This window comes from Tamandua tetradactyla, chromosome 2 (assembly GCF_023851605.1).
Source record: "Tamandua tetradactyla isolate mTamTet1 chromosome 2, mTamTet1.pri, whole genome shotgun sequence".
Classification (NCBI taxonomy): domain Eukaryota; kingdom Metazoa; phylum Chordata; class Mammalia; order Pilosa; family Myrmecophagidae; genus Tamandua; species Tamandua tetradactyla.
In genome coordinates this window covers 10,621,815-10,646,332 of record NC_135328.1, presented here as the reverse complement: position 1 = coordinate 10,646,332, position 24,518 = coordinate 10,621,815, and the positions used below count along the sequence as shown (strand labels likewise).

At 41.6% G+C, this 24,518-nt stretch overlaps 1 protein-coding gene across 8 annotated transcripts in view; it reads right to left on the bottom strand.

The window, feature by feature from the left end:
• SHC3 (SHC adaptor protein 3) overlaps positions 1–24,518 on the bottom strand; it is a 238,360-nt gene that overhangs the window by 74,825 nt on the left and 139,017 nt on the right. For 7 of the 8 annotated variants that reach the window (XR_013167295.1, XR_013167294.1, XR_013167290.1 and 4 more), the window contains one exon: positions 16,014–16,338. Coding sequence is in view for 1 of the 8 variants with exons in the window: in XM_077139547.1 (XP_076995662.1) it covers positions 222–285 (64 nt within the window). In the remaining 7 variants the exon portion in view is untranslated. Of the gene's footprint in view, positions 1–221; positions 286–16,013; positions 16,339–24,518 lie in introns of those variants that run through there. The other variant, XM_077139547.1, reaches the window with a different exon arrangement.

Genomic DNA, 24,518 nt, shown 5'->3' with positions numbered 1-24,518 from the left:
TAATCAGGAGCACAAATGGTTGACGGTGGTAACCCACTGTCCTCCTTATCCACATGGGAGAGAGAAGAATCCAGACTGTTTGTTTTTAAAAATTTCAAGAGCCACGCCGTGGAAAGAGAGAAATAAACAATGCTATGTTGATGAAAGACACTATATGGTGGAACGAGAGAGAGGAGGGTAGGATGTAAAGGAGAAGACAGACAGAGCGGCAAAAACAATACCTTTCTCTTCTTAAAACCTCCTTTGGCACCAGGTACAGCTTCACAAACACGGCTGATGGCTTCCCTTCAAAGGACAGGAAGAAAGAGCCATTGTATAACATGTCAATCAGGAACATGTAACCCAGAGACTCTATCCTCTCACATCCCCAGAGAAAATAATTGCCCATTTAGTTCGGCATAGAAAATAGACCAGTCATCCTATTTCTCCTTTCAAAAACAAACAAAATGCAAAGGGGCCATCGTAAAATCTCCAACTGTCAATTTTTAAATTGTTGCTTATAGCTGCCTGCTAATTGCATAACACATCTCCATAGCACGCTTTTTGGTTTGCCTTGCACATTTGGCTGAGATTCGGCCTTCAATCATCAGCATGCTGAGATGTACTCTTCGTGAGGTTAGCTTTGCTGCTGTCGTAGATGTGCCAGGTCCGACCCCCATCGGCCGTCAGTCCCTCTGAAGGGAGCTAGAGAGCACGTCATTCAAATAAATTTGATCCTCTGGGATTTATTCCCAGTTTCTGCTGTTAGCAAATCCTAAGTGAAACTGAGCCATAGTTAATGTACAACTATACAAAGCTGCTTTCATCAATTGTAATAAATGTTCTACACCAATACAAGGTGTTAGTAATAGGATGGTATATGAGAATTCAGTATTTTATGCATGATTGTTCTGTGAATGCACAACGACTCTAATTTGTTTTTTAAAAGAGGGTGGATTGAAGGCCAAGACAAACTCAAGTGTTACACAAACAAGCTAGGAGTGAGGGTCTGTGCAAGGCATTTCCACATGACAGGCATTTGTTGAGCATCTGCTGTGTGTCAGGTACTGTCTTGGGTAGATGAGGCAAGGAGTGCCCTTGGGATTGAGGGAGATCGATGTATGGACCAGCTGTGTCCAGAGTCCAACAGGTCTGTGCAGATTGGGAGAAGAGGGGACCAGTGGTCAGGGTAAGAAGTTTAAAAAAGATAGAAGCTGTTTCAGTTCCCCAACGGCAAGAGGCTGAGGGCCTCGAGTAATTAGGAAAGGAAGTGGGGAGTAAGTGGCGAGGGTTAGAATTCTTGAAAGCAAATATAGATCAACTCTGTGACTCAATGTTGGTGAGAGAGGGCAAAAAACTTGAGCTGAAGTCGACTCCAAGGCCAGATGCCCAGAAAGGAGCTTGATGAGCCTCTCAACTCCCACATGAAGCAGGAGAAAATATTAAGAGAATGCAGAGAAAAATAAATAAACAGGGATTTAGAGACATGCTGGATGACAAAGAAACTAAATGAGTTCTCAGAAACATTTGGAGCTGAATACTCATAAAATTATTTTCTATCATTCTGATGAAAAATAATTACCATCACAATACAATACTTTTAAGAGAAGTGTGTCCTTGTAAAATCAAAGGTAAAAAAAACTATTAAGATAAGCTCCACATTTGCTATTCAATGCATTGTAAAGAGTGGGAAAAGAAATATCTTTTACAAGTTCAGACGCCATGAAAACCATAGACTATGAATAACCATGACTCTGAAGAAAAGTGAAGCAAGAATAAATGTTTTTGACATTCATTCTTGCCCCTATTTATTTTATAATAATCATCTAACTGTGGTTCTATCAAAATGGTCAATCATAAGTCATTCAAAGTGTTTTCTAAAAGTAAATTCTGTATTGAAGAAGGTCAAGTTATCTTTTTAAAGAACTACCTTATTAATACCTGTATCTATATTTTATGTATTTAATTTAAAAAGATAGTTCAATACCTCATTGCACTTTGCTTGTTATATTAAGTGAAATATTTAGCTAAGCAAAGCAGCTAAATCACTGATGGTCCCAGCAGGCTGTAAAGTTATTACGTTGTACAAAGTCTCCATTAAATCATTCTTTAAATACCTCTAATAAGCATCAATTTCTTTTCCCATCCGCCAACATGGAACATCAAAGAAAAAATTCAGTCTCAGATGACAGTTATCAGAAAAGACAAACATTATCAAATATCTAACTTATTCAGGCCCAAAGCTTATGCCGCAGGCGTCCTCTACTTACATGCTATTTCTAGAAAAGGAAAATGGAAACCACAAATGTGCATTAAGGATTATGAAAAAAGCTTTGCAAATAATAAATGCATCTTGTCAAACAAGTCCCAGCATTACAGAGGTCTGGAGCTCACTCAGAGACTCATTCAATCTTTTGTCCTTAAAATGAGCAAATGTAAGTTCCAGAAAATTCTCAGAGTTCACGTCCTCAAAAAAAAAAAAAAAAATCTCGAGGATCGCATTTGGAATCCCCAAAGAGTTTTCAAATCCAAGCTGCTTTTCAGAAAAATGTCCTCCCTTCATAATCGGCCTGAATTTGTTTCTAATAACATGATAACGTGAATGTGTGAATTCTTCTTTCAACTAAGCTGAAGGTATTTATTTCTGATAGAAACAGAAATGTGTCATAACTATTAATAATTGCAATATTGAGGTAACAGGTGTTAGTAACTTTAATTCCAAAACCCAATTTTAAGAATATTCTCATTTCCCTCCTTACTGTTGAAGCACAGTCTATTTTGGTGAGCAGTACTGTTTCAATTTGTTTATTTAGCAATTAATTATTTAGCTTTCCATAATTCTATTTCATTCCAGTTAGAGTTCCAGGTATCGATTTTTCCCTGTTTTTAATAATAGAGATTGCTTCTTAACATTCTGTTTAGTATGACACCACTTTGGTAAGCCAAACCATGACCTCAGAGCTGAGCTATTATGAAAATGGAACATTTGGCAACCTCCATGGACATCTGAATGTACCAGAAGCCAGCCTTGTTCCAAATCTAGCCCTTACTTTCTCCATGATTTTACCTTCTTCTCCTATTCTGTCTAAAATTCTCACCATCCGAGCAGGGCTGGTACTTTTCATATACCAGGCACTATTAATTAATTGAAAATTAATAGATTTTCAATTGGAATGTAGAATTTTAGAATTCTAGATAATTTGAAATCATGTAATTGCATCTTTGTTCTTATTCATCCAGCTCCTTCTCATCCCACTCAAACCCAAACACACACACACACATACAAACACACACACAAACAAACACACGTGCACACTTCACAGGCTAAAACAATAAAAATAGAACAGTTGAGTGATTTCTGTCCTTGTGCATTCATAGTCTAGTAGGGGGAAGATAGCAAACAAATAAATACATATAATGGCAAATAGTGGTCAATTTCATGAAGAAACAAAACAGACTGATAAATATGATGCATGAGGTAATGTCTACCAGTGAGGGCAAGAGTTATCCAATAAGTGGCATTTGAGTGCCTGGGTAGCTGTTAAAAGAACAAAGTAAAGTTGAATCCTTATATAGAAATAGATTCTAAACAGATCACGGGTTTAATTTATTTTAATGAAACCATAAATGTGTTAAAAGAAAAATAGGAAGAAGTGTTTTATTATTATCTGAGTGAAAGGATGATGCAAAATCCATAAACCATAAAAGAAAATATTGACACACTCAATATAAAAATAAAAATGCTTGCACTAGAAAATAGTTACAACATATTACAAAGAACCGTATTTCTGAATATCAATCAATAAGGAAAACATCAAAACCCAACAGAAAAATTAACAGAGACTATGAATGAAGAGTTCATACACTCTTTTCTGTCCCATCTCACCATCCCCACCCCGGTAGCACTGTGTTAAAAAGAAGAATAGGGTGGTGCGACAGTGGCTCAGCAGACAGAATTTTTGCCTGCCATACCAGAGACCTGAGTTCGATTCCCCATGCCTGCCCACGCAAAAAAAAAAAAAAAAAAAGGAAATACAAATGTCTCCTGAAAATACTTAAGTTTTCAGCTTAAGTGCAAATGCAAACTAAAGCTTACACTGAAATTCCATTCTCACAGGCAAAGATCAAAAGCTTGATAGTATTTTGTTTAAAAAGAGGTACCTACATATCACTCTTATTGGGGCTAATTTAGACATATTCCTGACAAAATGAAAGATGCACAAACTCTTTGACCCAGCAGCTATACTTCTGAGAATGCACCCTCTAAATACACTCAGAGATGGGCCAAATGACTAGCATACTGAGCTATTGATTGCAGCAATGATCTTTTTCATTTTTAATTTTTACAACCAAAACACTCCCTCTTACACCCCTTCTTCCCAATGCTTCCCCCATCCCCTGGTAACCTTGAATCTTGCTTTTTCTCTCTTGGAATTTGCTATTTCTAATCAAATTTTATAAGTTATATCATACAATATTTGACCTTCTGTGCCTTGCTTATTTCACTGAATATAATGTTTTCAAGGTTCTTCCATGTTGCAGCCTGAAAGCTTCATTCTTTTTTGCTGTCAAATAATATTCTGTTGTATGTATGGACCACATTTTGTTTATCCATTCATTTGTTGATGGTCACTTAAGTTTTTTCTACCTTTTAACTATTGTGAATAATGCTGCTATGAAAGTTGGTATACACTCATCGTTTGAGATTCTGATTTCACTTCTTTGGCTATTTACCCTAGAAGTGGAATTGCTGGCTCATATATGGTAATTTTATATTAAACTATTTGAAGAAAGACCATATTGCTTTCCATAGTGGCCACGCCATTTTACATTCCCACCAACAATGCATTAGTGTTCCAATTTCTCTTCATCCTCTCCAATACTTATTATTTTCTGGTTATTTTTGAATAATAGTCATCCTTGAGGGTGTGAAGTGGTATCTCGTGGTTTTGATTTGCATTTCAGTAATGGCTAATGACTTTGAGCATCTTTTCACGTGTTTATTGGCCATTTGATATCCTCTTTAGATAAATGTCTATTCAAGTCCTTTCCAGTTTTTAAATTGGGTTTGTCTTTTTGCTACTGCATTGTAAAAGTTAGTTATGTATTCAAGATATTAAGCCCTTATTTGATATATGTTATTTTCTCCCATTCTGTAAGTTGCCTTTTCTGCACAAATGATTTTAATAGACTGATCAGAAGTAATCAGTGACTGCCATTTGGTTCCACTGTAATCAATTATGGCACATCTATTAAATGGATCACCAAACAGCCGTTAAAAAGAATCTTCAACCGTATGGCTGAGCACATCAAGCAAGATAAGGAACACTGCATGGAAGCTCTGTGCCTGATAAAAAAAAAAAAGAAGTAAAAAAAGAAATATGTGTATCCTTGAATGGGCCTGGTCGCTCTGAAAGTTTCCATAGGGAACTGGTGAAGCCAGTTTCTTCCAGGAGGCCAAGAGATGAGATATTAGGGCCATACCAGTTTTATTGCTTACCATTTGTACTTTTTGCACTTTCTTATCATGTGCACATAGTTCCTGTTATTTTTAATTAATGAATTATTTGAAATAAGCTACTCTGATAGAAATGGTGGCATGGAGAGGGCTGTTTTGTACACAGTCAAGAAAGCCTCCTTGACTTTCTAAACATATATAAGGAAGAGAAGTGTGTGGAGCGGGTAGAGAGAGCCACAGCCACCACAGCACCACAACCTGCACAGTCTGCCAAGTGCAGAAAGGTGGTTGTGAGGCTGAATTGGTGCGCCTAAGTGGAAGAAGGTAAGAAATGCAGATGGGTGAGTTCTTTAATGGGTACAGAGTTTCTGTTTGGGGTGATGAAAAGTCTTGTTCATGGATGGTAGGTGAAGGTAGCACAACACTGTGGATGTAATAATACCACTTAAATGTACAACTTAAAATGGGTAAAATGGAAAATTTTGTATTACAGTTTAAAAAGCTATCATATGGTTCTTGGCATTTAATAAATTTTTCATTGCAATGTAGAATTTTAGAAAAGAACCCTTTGAAATCTTGTAGTATCAACTTTCTCTCTGCTTATTCATCTCTTTTCCATCCCACTCAACTCCTCCATTTGGTGGGGGTATGAAACTCACAGGACTATAAGGACTAGTTCCAAAGAAATCCCTTCCTCGGTTTCCTACCTAGTCATTGCATGGCTTCCAGGTGAGTTTGGGAAAATAATAGCAGAATGGATCTTCAATCCCTGTCTTAACAAGTCTTACAAGGTGATCCAGTTGGCACTTCAAGTTGGAATCCCATGTAATCACATACCCCCTCTGGGTATGTGATTCATACCCAGAGGGTATACTCTGCTTCAGCAAAGAGTCCAATTTTTCTTTGTACTTATCTCCATCCATCTCTCATCCCAAGCACCTTAGAGTCTCATGGCTTTAAATATCTTTTGCTGTAAATGACTCACTTGTCTTTAATCTAGTCATGACATATCCCGAGTATCCAAAACTTATTACTTCCAGTTGCTATCTCCACTTAAATGTCTTAAAGGCATCTCAAACCAAGCCACAATTTTCCCCAACATAAATATTCCTCCCCTCATCTTTCCATCACAAAAAGTGTTAACACTCCAGCCCCATACCCAAGAGCTACCTCAATTCGCTCCCCTACCCACCCACCCCCAAACACGTCAAATCCACCACAGCACTAGGCACTATGGAGAATACAAGATAGTCTTTACCCACTCTCTCAGGAAACATGCGGAGTAGGGAAAGGTGCAGAATAGCATATGGAAATATATATGTATATATACATGTTTGCAACAATGTTGTATATTATACACACACACACACATACACACACACACACACACACACAAGCCATGCATATCGTGTACATAATGAGATGCCACCTTTCAAAGGAATGAAAGGTCAGCTAAATTTGGTTAAAAGAGAAGGCTTAATGCAAAAGAAGGTGGAACTTGAAGGAGTGGTAACTTTGTGAAAATCAGAACTCAGAACCAGAAAGGAGTATGGCAGAGGGGTGGAGAAGAGGGAGTGCCAGAAAATGGGAAGCGGGGGTCATACTTGCAGAGGGATAAGTAGTTTAGCCTTCAGATCTGAGTCTGAGAAACATTCAGGGATGGACTAAGGAGTAAGAAACCATGGAGGCATTCTCAGTAGGGGGTGATAGGGTAGAAATGGAAATGAATGAATACTAACTTAGCAGTAGGGTGCAGGGTGGTTGGAAAGTAAAGAAAAACAGCAGTCAGGGTGTCTAGCCCAGAAGTTATTGTTATTATGATGGCTCAGATTTCAGTGCTGAAAAATGAAAATAAGAAAAGGACCATACAGAGGAAAAATATCCACAAGCCTGTCTGATTTTAGGGCATGCAAATGAGGATGGAGCCACAGATGACTCACTCTTTGCAATCCTGGGAACAGCCTCTCTTCCTTTCCAGGGAAAAAGGAAAACAGATCATTATCTTAGTCCTGACACCATGAGACACAAGGTGAGTAGATGCTGCAACAGGCTCAGCAGGGACAAAGCCTTGGAGGCTGTTGGCCATAGTCAGAGGATACACAGAAGACCAGGCACCAAGAGGAGACTCCAAAGGGAGAGGGACATTTCCAACAAATGTCCTCTTCCTAGTTTGTATCCCAAAATGCTCAGCTATCACCAAACGATTCTGTACAACTTACTGAGCTAAAAATTAATTACACTTTAAACTTGATTTTAAAAGGTCATTTCTCCAAAATGTGTTGAACTTATTTACATCTTCCAGAGATAAAGTATATTGCAAATGTAACCAAAGAGCCAAGAATTCCAAAACCTGTATATCACTTAATACATTATTATGTTGCTAAAGCAACTTCACTGGCTTTGAATAACCTAGAGGAGAAGCTCATTCCATTATTATCCCAACATTCTCCCAAGACCACATTCTGTGCCACAGTTTACCCCAAAGACATGCACAGTAGATGTAAATAAATATTAAACAGCTAATATGAATAAATAATATTAAACAAATGTAAAAACATTACTATGCTAGAAGTTCACATACAATCCACAGGAAGCTAGAAAAGAACTTTCTTAGCCATGCTAAAAGATATCACACAAAGGGAAAGTTAAACTTGTGGGTTTATTAAAAATGCACAGACTAAAAAGTAAAGCTAAATGAAGACAATATTGAGATTAATGTTTAATTATGGTTTAAATACTAACGATAAAATTCCCACAAAGTCACAAGTGGTACCTTCATTTGACAATGTGGGAACCTGCTTTTTCTTACGAACAATTTCAGTGACTATTTCCCACCTTTAAAATCTAACAGTTGGGTTAGAAAAAGTCTTCTGTTCCAAACTCAACTGCTTCATGGAGCTAATCAGCCAATCAAGGAGAAAAATGCACATTCTTTAATTGCTTCTCCTGGCACACACAATTTTATAAATGAACCAAGTCCTCAGGCAATCAGTGTGCAATCACCCAGGCATGCATGATGGTAGGATTACATGGGGCTGAGCTGGGCTTCCCAAGGCAAGTGAAATCTACAGACCCATCAAAACCCTGCACTAATCTGTCTTCATTGCCAGTTTTTAAGGATTGCTTATCTTTTGGAGAGATACATCTCCTGAGACAGCATAGCCCTGGATTGCTAATCAAATACCCCAAACTTTAAGCATCCTGATTCCACTGAAATCCCCTTTCTTTGAGGCAAAGCCCTAACACACAAGAAGCAAGAGGACTTGTCCCCAAAGCTTCTGACTCTTTGGATATGCATACCTAAAATAACAGTAGACCACAACGGGACCTCCATTTGTGTCATGCTCTAAGTGATTTCAAGGTATGACCTCATTTAATCCTCACATACCCTAGGAGTGATGAACCATTTATGCCCATTTTATAGTTGAGAAAATCAAGGCACAGAGAAGTTAAACAGAGTGGCCAAGATCATGCAACTGGTAAATGCCTGATCCTGGGGTTGAATCCAAGTCGTTTGACACCTGTGCTTCAAATCCATATGGTATTAAATCCAGACCACAGGGAAGGTCCACAATGATCAGCATTTCCTCTGAACCTCAACCTGTGGACAACACATTCAAAGAGCCTGTCTTAGTCTGCCAGTACCACTGTGAAAATGCTACAGAATGGGTTGACTTAAACAACAGAAATTTATTGTCTCATGATTTTGGAGGCTAGAAGTCAAAACCAAGTTCTCGACAGGCCATGTTTTCTCCTGGAGTCTGTAGCATTCTAGTGCTGGCTTGCTGATAATCCTTGGTCTTCCTTGGCTTGCATCTCTGCCTTTGTCACATGGTGGTCTGCCTTATTCTCTGGCTTCTTCTGACTTTTGGCTTCTACAGGCAGATTGCATCCAATTTCTTCTGCATCCAAGGACTCCTGTCATATGGATTCATGTCCACCCTGATTCAATTTGGCCTCATCTAAAAGTATTTTTCAAGATCTTACTCACAAATAAGTACACACCTTAACTAAAAATAGTTCAAAATCCTATTTACAAATGGGTTCATGCTTATAAGTCTTTGTGGAGGACATGATTCAATCCCCAGCAGAGTTCATCTACATCTTCCCCAGCGAGGCCAACCACAACAGGACCCTGCGGGCGGTATCTATTAGAATCACAGCATTCTATGAGAACTTAGAAGCCCTTGATGCCAATTCTAATCCACCAGGTAGGAATACACCCAATGAGTGGCAGTGGAGACCAGAAACCAGGTGCCATAATGTCCAAAAAGATTGCCCTGAATGGACTGACAAACCACAGTAGGCAGTGTAATAGTACTTAACAATAATAAGGATCCAACTATTGATAACAAAACATGAATGAATCTTAGAATAATCATGCTTCATGAAAGATGTCAGACAAAGAGTACATATTGTATGATTCCGTTTATATAAACTCTAGGAAATACAGGCTCATCTATAGTGATAAAGCAGATTAATGATTTCCTAGGGTGGAGAGAATAGGGAAGACAGGAAGAAGGGAGAAAGGATTCAAAAGTGCAGGAGGAGATTTGGGGAATGATGAATATCTTCATATTTTGGTGATAGTGATGGTTTCACATATATACATATGTCAGTACTCTTCAAATTGTTTATATTTTAAATGTGGAGTTTATTGCAAGCCAATTATACCCTGGCTTAGTTTCCCAGCTGCTGAAACAAATACCCGACTATAGGTTGGCTTAAACTGTGGGAATTTATTGGCTCACAGTTTTGGGGGCTAGAAGGCCAAAATTGAGGTGTCAACAAGATGATGCTTTCTTCCCAAAGCTTTGACATTCTGGTGCTGGTTGCTGGTCATCCTGCAGTCCTTGGCTTTCCATCACATGGCAAGGCACATGATCACATCTTCTTTCTCTTTTGGGTTCTTTCAACTTTCAGTTTCAGCTTCTCCCTGCGGTTTCTCTCTCTGTGGCCTTCTCTGTTAGTCCTCCAGATTTAAGGTTAACACCAATCCTGACTGAGCTGGACCACATCTTAACCGAAGTAACTTTATTAAAAGGTCCTACTTACAAGAGATCATACCCACAGAAACAGATTAAGTTTGAGGACATGATTTGTCTAGAGTCCAGAGCTCCAAACAACCACACAAAAGTACAAAATTCAGCCTACCATGAACCTCAATAGAGCTATTTTTAAAATACAAGCAACACCACCATTCCACTGTACTGAAATGTTATAAAATGAAGTTCTACTGCTTTTTATCTAGTTTCTCCAAAAAGTCCACACAGTCTAATCATAGTCTCATGGGATCCCATAATCTCCTGGCACAACAAGCTATTGAAGATTCCAATACAAGTTCAAGATCGTGGTAAAAAGTGAGGCTGTATGTTAAATCCACTTTGGCCCTTATTGGCTCTGCATCTTGTGGCAAATTACTTCATTTCCCCAAGCCTAAATTTCTCCATTTGCAAGACGGAGATGAAATCAGGCCATTTTGCAGATTAAATGTGGTGATTGAGGGATACGCTTAGTCCAGATCTTGGCACAGAACCCACACTCCCCTTTATTGGTAGAGGAAGCCCTTCAGGGCCCCTGCAGGCTGCCACTCAGGCCCTCCTCAGACACCTGTGGGATGGGAAGATAATTCATCCACAAATGGGTCATATTCCACTGTTAGTCAGTGGTCTTCCATTGGGTTCCAGCCCACCCTGATTTTCCCCTCCCTCTTCCGTGATCTGCCTTCAAATATTTGAAGGGAGCTCTCACTTCCCTACAAATTATTTCTTTTTCAAGTGAAATTCTCGCATCTACAGCTGAGGGTCATTAAGCATGGTTCTGTGACACCTTCCACCTCCTGGAGGATTCTCTTCTGCATGCACAAAAATATTCTGAGGACCTTATAAGGAGAGCTGCTAGAACGTAACTCAGTAGTTCAGTAAATTTTCCACTAAGATTTTATTGCTGCCACTTAACATTAATGATCCCTGCCAACTTATGTCATTCTGGAAAGTAAAAAGGACTTTAGAAGCATCTAAAATCTCCAGAGGATACTATTTTCACAGGGTGTGTAACTCAAACAAGAGCTCCCATCCTGAATTTGTATGGGGGTGTTTGTAGATCTAAGAGTGGGAGTTTACTTTTCTAAGTCCTCAATTTCATCATATTAGGGTTTACTGATTACTCCAGCCTATGAAGTTCTACTGATATAAACCAACATCTCGTAGATTACCCCGGCTTCTTGTTGGCTGCAGATTTAATCAGCATTTTCCAATCCTCCATTGAAAACTGTCAATTACAGTAAGGTTTAAAGGAATCAGGGCAAAGGAACCACTGTCTGACTAGGAATTATTATGGAGAAGGAGTCACAGAACAAATAACTGGGAAAGGGGAATTGACATAAAAATGTCTGACCTCACCTCTTACAACTACAATGCACAGATTATGAACATGAAAGAGAACAAGAGGCAAATGCTATCTCAGAGAAGTCATGAACTCTCAGTGGGACTGATGTCCCAGCTGGTTAAGGGTAGAAATGGAAGGTAACATGTTGATGAATTGCAGAGCAGGTGCATCTGAGTGAAAAGCACAGGTCTGCATGAGCAAGGAGACTGTGAAGCATTTGGGTGAAGACTAAGAATCAAGGAACAATAGGGAAACCCTATGTGGAGGAAATGGATAGAGAGGGAGTCCTGGCAGACACAATTAGCATAGAGATCTCAGAAAGCTGGAGGTCCTGCAATAATCACAGGGCAGGGAGAGGAACTTGCCTCACTGTGATCATACCCATGGGAGATGAATAATGAAAATTGCAATCCTAAACCTAATTTTGAACCAAGTTCAAAGCCAAACAAGAAATGGTTCGAGAACAAAGAGATCAGTGGGACCCAATGAAGGTGTTGTGTATGGAAATGGGGCAGAGGGAGCAGTGACAAGGGCTGAGTCAAGTAGTAGGAGTCCTTAAATGGGAGCTGAGGAGTTTGGACTCAGGATATAGTATGATGGGCAAGTGGCTGCAGAAGCCTGAAGTTCATAATGAAGACTGGGTTAGAACGGAAGGGTTGCAGTAATAAGAAAGGAGGCCATTTATTGCAATGGAAGTTCTGTCCACTGAAGTTCCATGCAAGTCTCTATTACAAAGTCACTCTCTTGCAGTAGTTTTAACTAAACCATGTAAACCTGGACTAAACACGTGTTTTCTTTCCTTATTCTCCTATGTTAGTTTTTCTTTCTAAAGTGGCAGTGAAACCATTTGCGGTGACTCCATTAACCAGGATAGTACAGAAACATTCTGTACTCTTTAATACATTGGAGGTTGAGAGTGCATTTCCAAATGAAACCTTTCTCTGTATGATCTTGCAGGTGCATAAAATCAGGTCTCACCGGCAGCTAAAAATAGGTTTCAGATGACAGAAGGATTTCCAGTGCAGCCCTGTTGAAAAGCCCTATACTGTACACAAACATTTCATCTATAATTCCATTGGGTGCCTTAATGGATTTTTATCAAGTTCCTTGATCAACTATGTTTTTGAAATATTTCTGAAATATTTTAATTAAAAACAATTAAAGTTCCCCTATTTATCTTCTCTCCTCAGCCTTTAGATTTTAAGTTTGCTACATCCAAGAAGAAAAGGGGCCAGAAGGAGAGGGATAACTAGAACCCTATTGGGAATGAGCAGAAAGAGTCCTGGCTGCTTAGGGAACTCTGTTTGCAAGCACTTTTAATGAATCCATCCCACTGGTTTCCTGTAAGCTGGCAGGAGAGAGGACAATGTTTACTCCATCCATCAAATAATCTTTTAGGTTTCGTTTTGTGTGATGCTTTTCCTTGGTTGGTTCTAGTTCTAACATGGTCCGTATCTGAGGGCTCCATTTCCTGACCTGGAATTACAACATCTCAAAGACAGGTAAGGCTGGGAACCAGCAGAAGATGGAGAGAAATCACTGCAAGGACTTTCTCCTCTCACCACCCAGCTCGGTTATGTGAAAACTTTCAAAGAGACAAAACCAAGAAAAGAAATCACCATCTATGTAGCCAATTTGGAGACAAGAGAAATTTAAACAACACAACATATTGTGATTTTGAGCATTATGAAGGTGATTTATTTTTTTCACAACTAATATGTTGAAGTCCTGTTTATTCAAACTATATTGTGCATGGACTTCTAGGTTTTGCTTCCCTGCAAATCTAAAGTTAAAATTATAAGCCTAAAACTTGGGCTGCTCTGTGCCTTCCAGGTGATTGCATTTTTGGTACCAACTAAGTGAAACTTTCCGCTTCCATTCAAGTATTTGGCCCAAGTATACATTGGGACGTTTGGAAAGTCCTGGAAAATCTAATCATTATGATCTCCTTATCTCCATCTAGCAATTTGGTCCTAAATCTGAAACTGAGAGGTTCTTGATTGCTGCACAAAATACTTCCTGTCTTAGTTTCTCGACTGCTAAAACAAATACCATATAATACGTTGGCTGAACAACAGGAATTTATTGGTGCACAGTTTCAGAGGCTAGTAGGCTAGCTTCCTCCCAGGGTCAGTATCTTCTGACTAGCCAGAAATCTTCAGGTCCCTTGGGTTTTCCATCACATAGCAATGCACATCGTGGTGTCTTCGTTTTCTTCCAGGTTCTGATGACATGCAACTTCGGGCTGCAACCTGTAGCTCCTATTTCTGTATTTAACTTCCTTTGTGTGTAAGAAGTTCAGCCATATTGAATGAAGGCCCACCCTAATTTTCCTTTGGCGTACCTCAAATAATAACATATTCAAAGTTCCTATTTACAAATGGGTTCACACCCACAAGACCCGAGGATGGGGCCTGCCATGACTTTTGTAAGGGACACGATTCAATCCCTGACACGGCTCATCTTTTGACTTTCAGTGAGAGAAGATTTGGATGAATGTGGTGTGCAATACCATTCAGTTAGCGAAATACCCAGGAACCCAAATCACAACATTACGGACAGGGATGGAAGAAGATGGAAGAACAGGTACAATTGTAGAGGGACAGACAAGACTTTGTTCTGCTTCAGTTAGCTTCATTAAAGACTTCCAAAAACTCATGCGACCCACAGAAGGCAATACTGAACCCCCCTACCAAGTTAGTCACGAACTTTCCAAAATAATGCCCTCAAGGCATTAGAGTTATGCAAATGTTTCCCAAATTCCTCCACCATGCTGTCAAAGAAGAGACAATCAGTTCCTTTCCCAATAAGATCTCTCATCCCCTGGGTCCACATTCCCAGATTTACAGGAGCTGTGCTCAGACTGTTCAGTGGGATTAACTGGTAAACCCATCATTGAGTGTTTGGCACAGGGCCCACTAATAACAATGCTATCTTCATAAATATCCAGATCTAAGAACTGAAAGAAAAGCTTTTGTCGATGGAAGCATAGGAATTGACCCTAAAATGTATATATCAAGAGAGTGACAGAGAAAGAGAGATACAAAGAAACCAAGAACTACAGTATCCTGGTAGCTTATTTTGGCTCCAGACATAATGTGACTATAATTTGATTCATCTACAGGGACCTGTTTCCAAGAGACATATGGTGCCTAGAAGTTTACAGGAAAATAAGTAGATACATTCATAAGCACAAGCTACTGAAAAATTTTTGGATTTCTATTAGCAGTATTATTATTTCATCATTAACATTATGATTTGCTGGAGACTATGCTAAGGGGTTGTCCTAGTAATCTCGTTTCCATCTGGCCGCCTCCCACAGTGAGGCAGGTTCTCCTACACACACACACACCAGTGCACTCCCACATGGATGCACGCATAAGCCGTGCAAACATCCTCGGTTTGCACTGCACGAATTCTCAGAGAGTCCATGGTAGACCTGGAATTAAAACTAATTCTCCTGTTTTCCAAATGAGAAACCTTTGACAAAGTCAGACACGTAATAGTTAAATTAAAATAAAAATGAATCATATGGATTTGTTATTTACTAATTTTTCTGTGTTAAATAAATAAAAGTAAAACTAAAAAACAAGAATAGTAAACTAGTAAGGCGTTACCAGAGCCTTTTTCCCAAAGGCACCTAAATAGTATTTCCTTGATTCCTGCAGTAAAAGACAACCTCATCCTAGAATGAATTTTTTTTCAACATCAAGTCCCTACCTTTTAGGAGTAATAATTTGGAAATATTCTGTGAGGCTAATCAGAGCAAATACTCTCAGCTTCAAGCTGTATTTTGAGGGACCTCTGAAGTGGGATCTCAGGCCAGTACCCAGGATTTGGGGGGGGGGGGCATTTAATTGAGCTCCTCCTCCTGTCCTGGGGTGGGGGACCCTGAGGAAATACGGGCTTCCCGAGAGACCCCCCCCACCCGTACCCCGTGAGCAGAGAAGGGGAGGGGAAGCCAGGCAAGCTCCCCGCACTGGCGTCCCCATTGGTGGTCGACTTTATCCACCCACAGCAGTCTTCCTTTGTCACCACCTTATTAATAAAAAGCAAACACAGATAATTATTATAAACTAGCTCTAGAAGACAAGCAACACGAAATACCAAGATGCCGAAAGATAAACGCCTGGAAATAAACACTCCAAGGACACGCTGGGTCTATTTTTTCCCCCAGATATTTGTTTAATATCAGGGAAGAGGCTACAATACTATGAAGGAGGCGCCATCAGAAAACAGAGGGCAGGCGGATTGAGAAATGGGAACAGGAGATGGCTGACCAGAGAAGGCAGCTCGGCAGCAGGAAAGGCAGAACGAGGGGACTCGCCAAGGAGAAATGCAGGTGAGGAGCGGAGCGCAGGCGTGCTCAGGTTAAGTGCGCAGACAAGCCAGCGTGGCTGAGGCCATTAAATTCCAGCGCAGGATCTGGCAAGAGCGCATGGAGGGTTTTCGGCATTGTCGGAACAGCTCTCTCCGGCTCCCGGTGCGCAGTATGTTTTTGTGTGAGAACACGCCTGCAAGACAAGAGAGAAAACAACAACAACACGGCTTTGTTTTTCATTGCTAATAAACGGTGTTAATCATATTCCAATCTTCCTGTGAAAGGACACTCTCATGTAGTATTTCTTTAGACAGTAATACAACTTAAATGATGCTACACTCCAGCAAAATCTGCCTCCAAGGTCTACGTCGCTTCTCTGATCATTAGATAAACTCTACTCTTTGTGGGAATGTTCTACTTGGAGAGAGAGTTGCAAACTTTTTTAGTTTCGTAGTCCTTAATCTGGCTTCCTTCTGTTTATATTTTTCCCATGTAGACATGAGAAGAAAGACCCCCCCGACCTTATCCAGGGAGGAAAAAGGGCTGAATACCAAATAGAATTTCAGAAAAAAACAGCAGTGAGGCGACAATGCGGAAAGTGGGCTGGGAGGATAGGGACTCCGGGCTTTTTAAGAAAAAACATCTCTAAACCTGCAAACTCCATCTCCTGCCAGTGAACGGAGGGCAGATGTGCGCCACGTGGGAAAAAGATAAAGGGACACTGGCTTCTTGGAGACCACTGCCCAGTTCTTGTGCACATCATCTCATTCATTGGACAACCGCTCCTAAGATGTTGGAGGGACCTTTTCCCCTTTGGGGGGACAAATTATACAAAAGGATTTAAACCCAGATTCTCAGAATCACACAATTTCCAGTGGCCTCAAAGTCTGAATGAAGTTCTCCCAGAATCCAAAGTGCAGGCTTTCCCCAGCCCTGGGTTTTCTTTATAGATGATAAATATTGCTATAACACTACCCAGATCAGAGCAGTAAGTCACTGGCACATGAAAAAAAAATCAGTGTACTAAAATAAAGTATTCGGAAATAGATATGTGATAAAGGTAACAATTCAAACCAGTGAGATTAAGGTTTTGCCATACTTGGCTATCTTAATATAGGTGAATTAAACATCCAAATTTAAAAGAAAAGTAAATACAAGTATTAGAAGATTATTAATAAATCCCATGATGAGGGAAAACTACAAGCCATAAAGGAATATTAACAGATAAACTCAAATAAAATTTTTTAAATGGCATGGCAAAATATTTACAGCATATTTAAATATGCAGAACTCCCACCAATTGGCAAGAAAATAAAGGAGAACCCAATAGAAAAACGGACAAGTGATATAATAAGCAGGCAATTCATTAAAGAGGCAATGAAAGCAGCCAACAAATGTAGGTGAAAATGTGTTCAACTTTCTGTTACACCAAAAAGAAAGCAGTAGCAAAAATGAATGACAATAATAACACCCAATGTTCACCTGTTCACTTGGCTAAGTTTTGATGTCCAGTGAATTAGTTAAGTGAGCACTGGCTAGGTCGTGACTGTGAGGATAATTTGTAGATTTACATCATTAGTCAATTTATTGCATCTACAGCTAACAATATTTGCAATCAACAAAGGAAATTACCCTCAGTAATGAGGGGAGTTTGAAGTCTTAAAGTGAGAACTGAGGATCTCAACAGTCAGAAAGAAGATTTTTTTTGTCTCTTTTTCAGCTCCTCCTAGGGAATACAACTTCACCTTCATTGGAGTTTCCAACTAGAGACCTGCCCTATAGAATTCAGACATACCAGATTTCACAATTGCCTTCTTTGAAACTTCCAACTTGTTTTGCCCCATGGAATTTGGACTTGCCAATCCCCATAGTGGAATGATCCAATTCCTATAACAAATCTCTTTACAATACGTACATATCCTGTCAGTTCTGTGTCTCTGGGGAACCCTGACACATACACCCCGTGCTGCAAAGTTGTGGATAAAGAGCTACTTTCACATGTGTTACTTATAGTGTGAATTTCAGAAGTGACCCTGTGGCAGCTCCACTTGTAGGAGTTTGCCTCTCCTACAGAAATCAGAGCTTCAGCACGTAAGGGTAGAGGTCCGTTGATAGTTAGCGCAGCAGTTTTCCCAGCAAAGCCAAGCAAAAATAGGAATAGATAAGTAAACTTGATGCTATCAAAAATAAGGAGTTAGATCCAAATCTACTGATTTCTACATGAAGAAAGCAAGTTGTGAGGTAATGGATGTTATAGAGTCCCATTTTAATCAAAAGAGGGAAAGCCTCTGTGTGTGTGTTTTGCAAAACAATGTGAAAATAGATTTACCAGCTATTAACACTGATCAGTTGAGCTCAGGTAGTGTGATTGGAAAAGGAAGACTTCTTCATCCTTTCTTTCTATCCCACTCTACTGTTTGACTCATTATTATAACCATTTATTCTGGTTTAATTGAAAAAGAAAGAAAAAACTATTTTAAAAATGAGACAAGAAATTAGTCCATATTATTGCCTGCATCAGCAGTTCATTCCTTTTTATCCTTGAGTAGTATGTACAGCATGTATGTACCAAAGTTTAAAGACAAGTTCATGGCGAAGTGGGTTGACTCTAGTTTGGACCTGTTACGAATAATTCTGCTATGAACATTTACATACTGCGTATGGACATACGTTTTTATCGTGCAGTCATACGGTAAATTTATATTTATCTTAATAATAAACAGACCAACTGCTTTCCAAAGTGTCTGTACCATTTTGCTTTCTGACAGCAGTGGCACGATATTGACGACATCACAGATTAGGCTGAATGAAAGGAGTCAGACACAAAAGATCTCATAATTCTGTCTTCGGGAAACTCTAGAAAAGGCAAAATTATAGTGATCGAAGGTACCATGGTTTCTAAGGGCAGCTCGGAGAGAAGGTTGTTGACTTCAACAGGCCCATAAGAAATTTTTCTGGGGGGAGCTATGACGGAAATGTTTTATATCTTGACTATGGTGGTAATTAAATGACTGTATAAAATTGCCAACACTCATCAAACTGTATACTAAAAATGGGTGTATTTCATTGTGTGGAAATCAGACTTGAGTGAAGCTTGAAAAAAAATTATGGCCATAATTTTTTTATATAGGACAAGAAACATAACCTGCCTGCGACCCACCAAGTCTGCACTTAGATATTTATCCAAGAGAAATAAGTGCATTTATTCACCAAAAGAAAGGCACCAACATGTTCCCAGCTGCTTCATGGTATTTTCACTCACTGGAACACTATTCAACAATAAAAAAAGAACAAATGACTGATACAAAATAACAGCCTGAATGAAGTTGGGACAAAATGATGAGTGAAAGAAAAACATCAGACACAAGAAAATATTGTGTCCTCCTAGTTTTGAGAAGTTCAAGGACAACTGTGCTGGATCTTCATGGTCAGAGCAGAGTTATGTGGGGGCTGGCAGGGGGTACTGACTGCGAAGGGGCCCACAGTGCTTCCTTGGGGCTGGTCCAATGTCTTGATCCGTGTGATCATAAAGTTCAGGTGTCAACTTGGCTAAATTATGGTGTCCAATCGTTTGGTCAAGCAAGCACTGGCTTGATTGCTATTAAGAGAATATTTTGTGGATGGGTATAAATCATTAGTCAGTTGGCTGTATTTAGAGCAAATTGCATCTACAACAACAAAGATGACTCTCTTCAGCAATGAAGGAACTCTCTACATCCAATGAATTTGAGGCCATAAAGCAAGAACTGGAGATTTCAGCAGTCAGAAAGAGGAATTTCAACTTTCTTCAGCCAGCCGGCTTCTCCTGGGGATTTTATCTTCACCTTCATAGGTTTTTCCAGCTTACAGTTTCTCCCAGAGATTCAGTGTACCTTTCATCCAGTTTCCAACTTCTGGCCTGTCCTACAAAATTTAGACTTGCCAATCTCCATGGTCATGCGAGCCAATTCCTACAATAAAACTCATAATATTTATAACCTGCTGGTTCGATTTCTCTGGAGAAACCTTGACAAATACAATCTGGTTAAGAGTTACTGGAATTTATATGTATGGAAAAATTCAGTGAACTTAAAAGTTGTACACTCTACAAGAGGTATGCTTTACTACACTACATTATTTTTTAAACTCAAAGACAAAAATAAAACTAAAACTAAGAAAACAAGGCAGCAGGATTGGGATGTGTGTTACTTTATCATTAGGAGCTATCGTAGCTTTTGAAGCTGAAAAAATATAAAATGGAAGTGATTTCAGAACAGTAATATGGCTATTTTTAGTGACAATTGATGAGGAAGCCGGGACTGGACAAGTTCTTAGAGAACTAGTGTAGAATCCATCCTTGCTAAGAAGGTCGACGTGGAATGGACAGGAAGGCACAAACCCAAGAGACACATCAAGGTAGAATCCCCATAGTTTGAAGATGATGGCTTTAAGCCTGGTGACTGGGTTTTGGCATTGCCCAAAGCTGAAAGAGTTTTAAAATAATAATAACCACAATTAATGATCCTGGGTGTTTAGTAAGTGCCTAGGTCTATTTATTACCATTTCCAGTATTAATTTTCTAATATGGGAGGGATCATCATGATCCCCACATTTACAGTTGAGAACCTGAAGACAGAGAGGTTCAGTAACCTGTCCAAGGTCACCCAGCAGGGAGGTGAGGTCACACAGCTGGGAGGTGATCCCAGGCACGCAGGCTGCAGGGAATGGTGGTTCTGAAAGAAAGATGCGGTTTGGGATATGTTGCTTTTGAGTCATGAAGAAATATCACAGAAGAGATCAAATGAGAATACCCGTGCCGAGGGACTTGGGATCATACAACAAAGCACTAAACAAGTGCAAAGATCATAACTGTTAAGCCAGACACGAAGGGATGTGTGCAAAGCACAGTCAGAACGGCGCTTGTGGCAGCCTGATGTAAAACTCTAGCACATCTCCTTACCACTGGGCTAAAACCATCAATCCAAGACCTACTGAGATTCATGCCAATTTTACTCTCCTCCTTCATCTTGGGCACAATTAAACCTTTAGTACATCCCATCAAATGCATTACCAATTTGGAATGCATTTCTAAGCCTATAATGACAGAATTTCTATGTGAGGCTATAAGTAATGGAGCCAAGCTGCTTTCAAACCTCAATGATAAAGTGTTTCTCATGGCGCAACTTAGGCAGAATCTTTCAGCAGGTTCTGTCCTCGGCAGCTATTAAAAGGCTCTATAGGTCTCTGGCCACAGGTCAGAAAGCACTACCTCAGATGTAAAGAAGCCACAGCTAGGAAAGAATATAAATGACATATATGTAGGCACATGCATTTCAGAGGATCAAGTTTCATGTTCTAATCACTACATGCCCAAATGTTGAATACAGAAGAAATAGTCAGATTCAGATGCACACAATTATTTAACCAAACATACAAAAATGTTGCCCACTAATAAGTGACTATGAGATGATTTACAATTTTCCAGAAAGCTGGAGAATCATTACTTGCTTATGCCCCGGGGCTCAAGAAGGCTCCACCCAGCGTAGCCCCCACTCGTTATCCCCAACCCTGCAAGGTCTGTCCTTTGATCTGGCTCCCACCAGATGTAAAAGGCTCAGAAGCTGATTTTCATTAAGAGGCGGCAAACAGAATGGGGGAGAGGAAGTGACAGTACTAACACATGCATGCATCAAAGTAAATGCATATATTAATGTAATTACTTAATACACTTCAGAGGAAAATGCAGGATACACATTTTATTATAAAGTATGCTGGCAACCATGTGAAATTTAAGGGGAAAAATTCCCCACTTTTTAATACTTAAATTTCTCTACTATGTTTATATTACTGACATAAAACACAATTTATTTTCGAGGCATGTAGTTAGCGCAGAGCAGCAGTTTTAACAACCGGGGGACAGTGAGCAAAGTCTGAAGGCAATTGTTATTGTCGTGCTGGGGGCGGGGCTAAGACCGGCATCTAGCGGGCAGAGGACGGGGAAGCTGCTAAACCACCTAAAAAGCCCCGAAGAGGCTCCGCAACAAAGAATTACCGCCTCACATGTCTACGGCGCCGCCGAGGCCGAGAAACCCTGGTGCACAGACTCTGTTTTCCTTTCTCTCTCATAGGGACCTCGGGCGCCCACTCCCGTGGCAAACATGAGTAACACTCCGTCCAGTGTGTTCCCCCAGGAGCAGCCTATACATAAGCACCGGGAATATGAACCCTTTAAGAGAAGAGGAAGGGGCCCCAGGAAGATGACCTGCTCCATTTTGTTTAATTTAAGGCGCCGTCTCCGGCCTCTGGGCGCGCACAGGCGCACCTGAGGACAGGTGAGCGCCGCCCCTCGCCCCGCCCCATGGGCTGTCTCGCAGGTCCCAAGGCGAGAGGGCGCAAAGAGAATGTCAGGGAGAACAGCCTGACCCTACCAGTGGTTGAACAGTTGGAAAAATATTTAAAATCTTTCTAATACGTCTTATAAAGTGGAAGAAGAGGGATTTCATTTTCCTTCACCCGATTATTTTTTTTACCCCCCTGTTAAGAAAAATAATTCCTTCAAGTTAGGACAGAAGAGGTCAGAGGCAGCAAGGGAGGTTAGCCGGAGCAGCCCACCTCCCACTGGCAAGGCCCGAAACCCCGGCCCAGCCAATGGGAAGGAGTCCCAGGGCGGCCCCCCTGGGAGAGAGGGGAACAGGCTCTTGGGGGAGGGCAGAGGTAGAGGGCAGAAGAACCCGCTACCATGGACGGAGGGGAAGGGGGGGGGACACACCTTGAACTCCTGTTTTGCTAGGAAAAGAAGAAAACAAGAAAGGAAGGCCCAGAGCCTCCTAAATATACCATTGGAGACACATGGCAATTGGAAGGGGCTCGGCCTCCAACTTGTGCAGGGGAAGCCCTGTGCAGTGTTCAGAGCTGAGTGGGGTGGGTGGATGGTAGAGATTCCTCCAGAGCAGGGCGCTGCGGGGATCTAGCCGAGGTACCTAGCAGGTCCCTGAGAACCGGGGGTGGAGGGGTGGGGGGGTGGAGGGGTGGAGGGGTGGGGGGTGGAGGGGTGGGGGGTGGAGGGGTGGGGGGTGGAGGGGTGGAGAGGTAGGGGGGTGGAGGAGTGGAGGGGTGGAGGGGTGGAGGGGTGGAGAGGTAGGGGGTGGAGGGGTGGGGGGGTGGAGAGGTAGGGGGGTGGAGGGGTGGAGGGGTGGAGAGGTAGGGGGGTGGAGGGGTAGAGGGGTGGGGGGTGGAGGGGTGAGGGGTGGAGGGGTGGAGAGGTAGGGGGGTGGAGGGGTGGGGGGTGGAGGGGTAGGGGGTGGAAGGGTTGAGACGTAGGGGGTGGAGGGGTGGAGGGGTGGAGAGGTAGGGGGGTGGAGGGGTGAGGGGTGGGGGTGGAGGGGTGGAGGGGTAGGGGGTGGAGGAGTGGAGGGGTGGAGGGGTGGAGAGGTAGGGGGTGGAGGGGTGGAGGGGTGGAGGGGTGGAGGGGTGGAGGGGTGGAGAGGTGGGGGGTGGAGGAGTGGAGGGGTAGGGGGTAGAGGGGTGGAGGGATAGAGAGGTAGGGGGTGGAGGAGTGGAGAGGTGGGGGGTGGGGGGGTAAAGGGGTGGGGAAGCTAGCTATTTTTCTGTTATTAATTCCTAGTTTAACTCCACTGTGGTCAGAGAGCATACTTTGTATGGTTTCTGTTCTTTCAAATTTAACAAGATAAATGTTTTATGGCCCAGGTAGCAGGATCTTCTGCCCTCTACCTCTGACCTCCCTCCTCATTCTCCTAAGCAGATGACCCATCAAAAGCTATCTACTTGGACTTCCGGAGAAGATGGCGGCTTAGTAAGACGCGCGGGTCTTAGCTCCTCCTCCAGAAAAGCAACTAAAGAAACAGAAACAATACGAAACATCTCCCGGAGCCACGACAGAGACCAAAAAGACAGCGTACCCCATTCTGGAACGGCTGAATGGGCAGGGAGAATCCGCTGCGGTGAGATACCCGAGGGGCGCGTGTTTTCCCGGCCGGGCCGGCTGGCGACTGGGATCCCCTCCACGCACGTGGCTCCCCGGTCTGACTGGGAACGTTGGATAGCGGGGCCCTCCCGCCACGCTTGGCGTCTCAGGCCAGCTGGGCAATTTGGACCAGCACTCCCCCAAGCCGCGGTGGCCAGCAACCCCCCCCCCACCCCCATCCACGCGCGGTTTCCCGGGCCGACTGCGAGATTCGGATTGGCAAGTTAAAGGAGCCACAGCATCTTTTACTGGTGGGACCCGCGGACAGACGAGCGCCACAAGTGCCACCTACTGGGCAGGAAAAGAAAAACAGAGCCCAGAGATTTCACAGAAAAACCTTTCAACCAGCCGGGTCCCACACCCAGGGAAATCTGATCAAATGCCCAGACACCAGCAGAAAATAATGGATG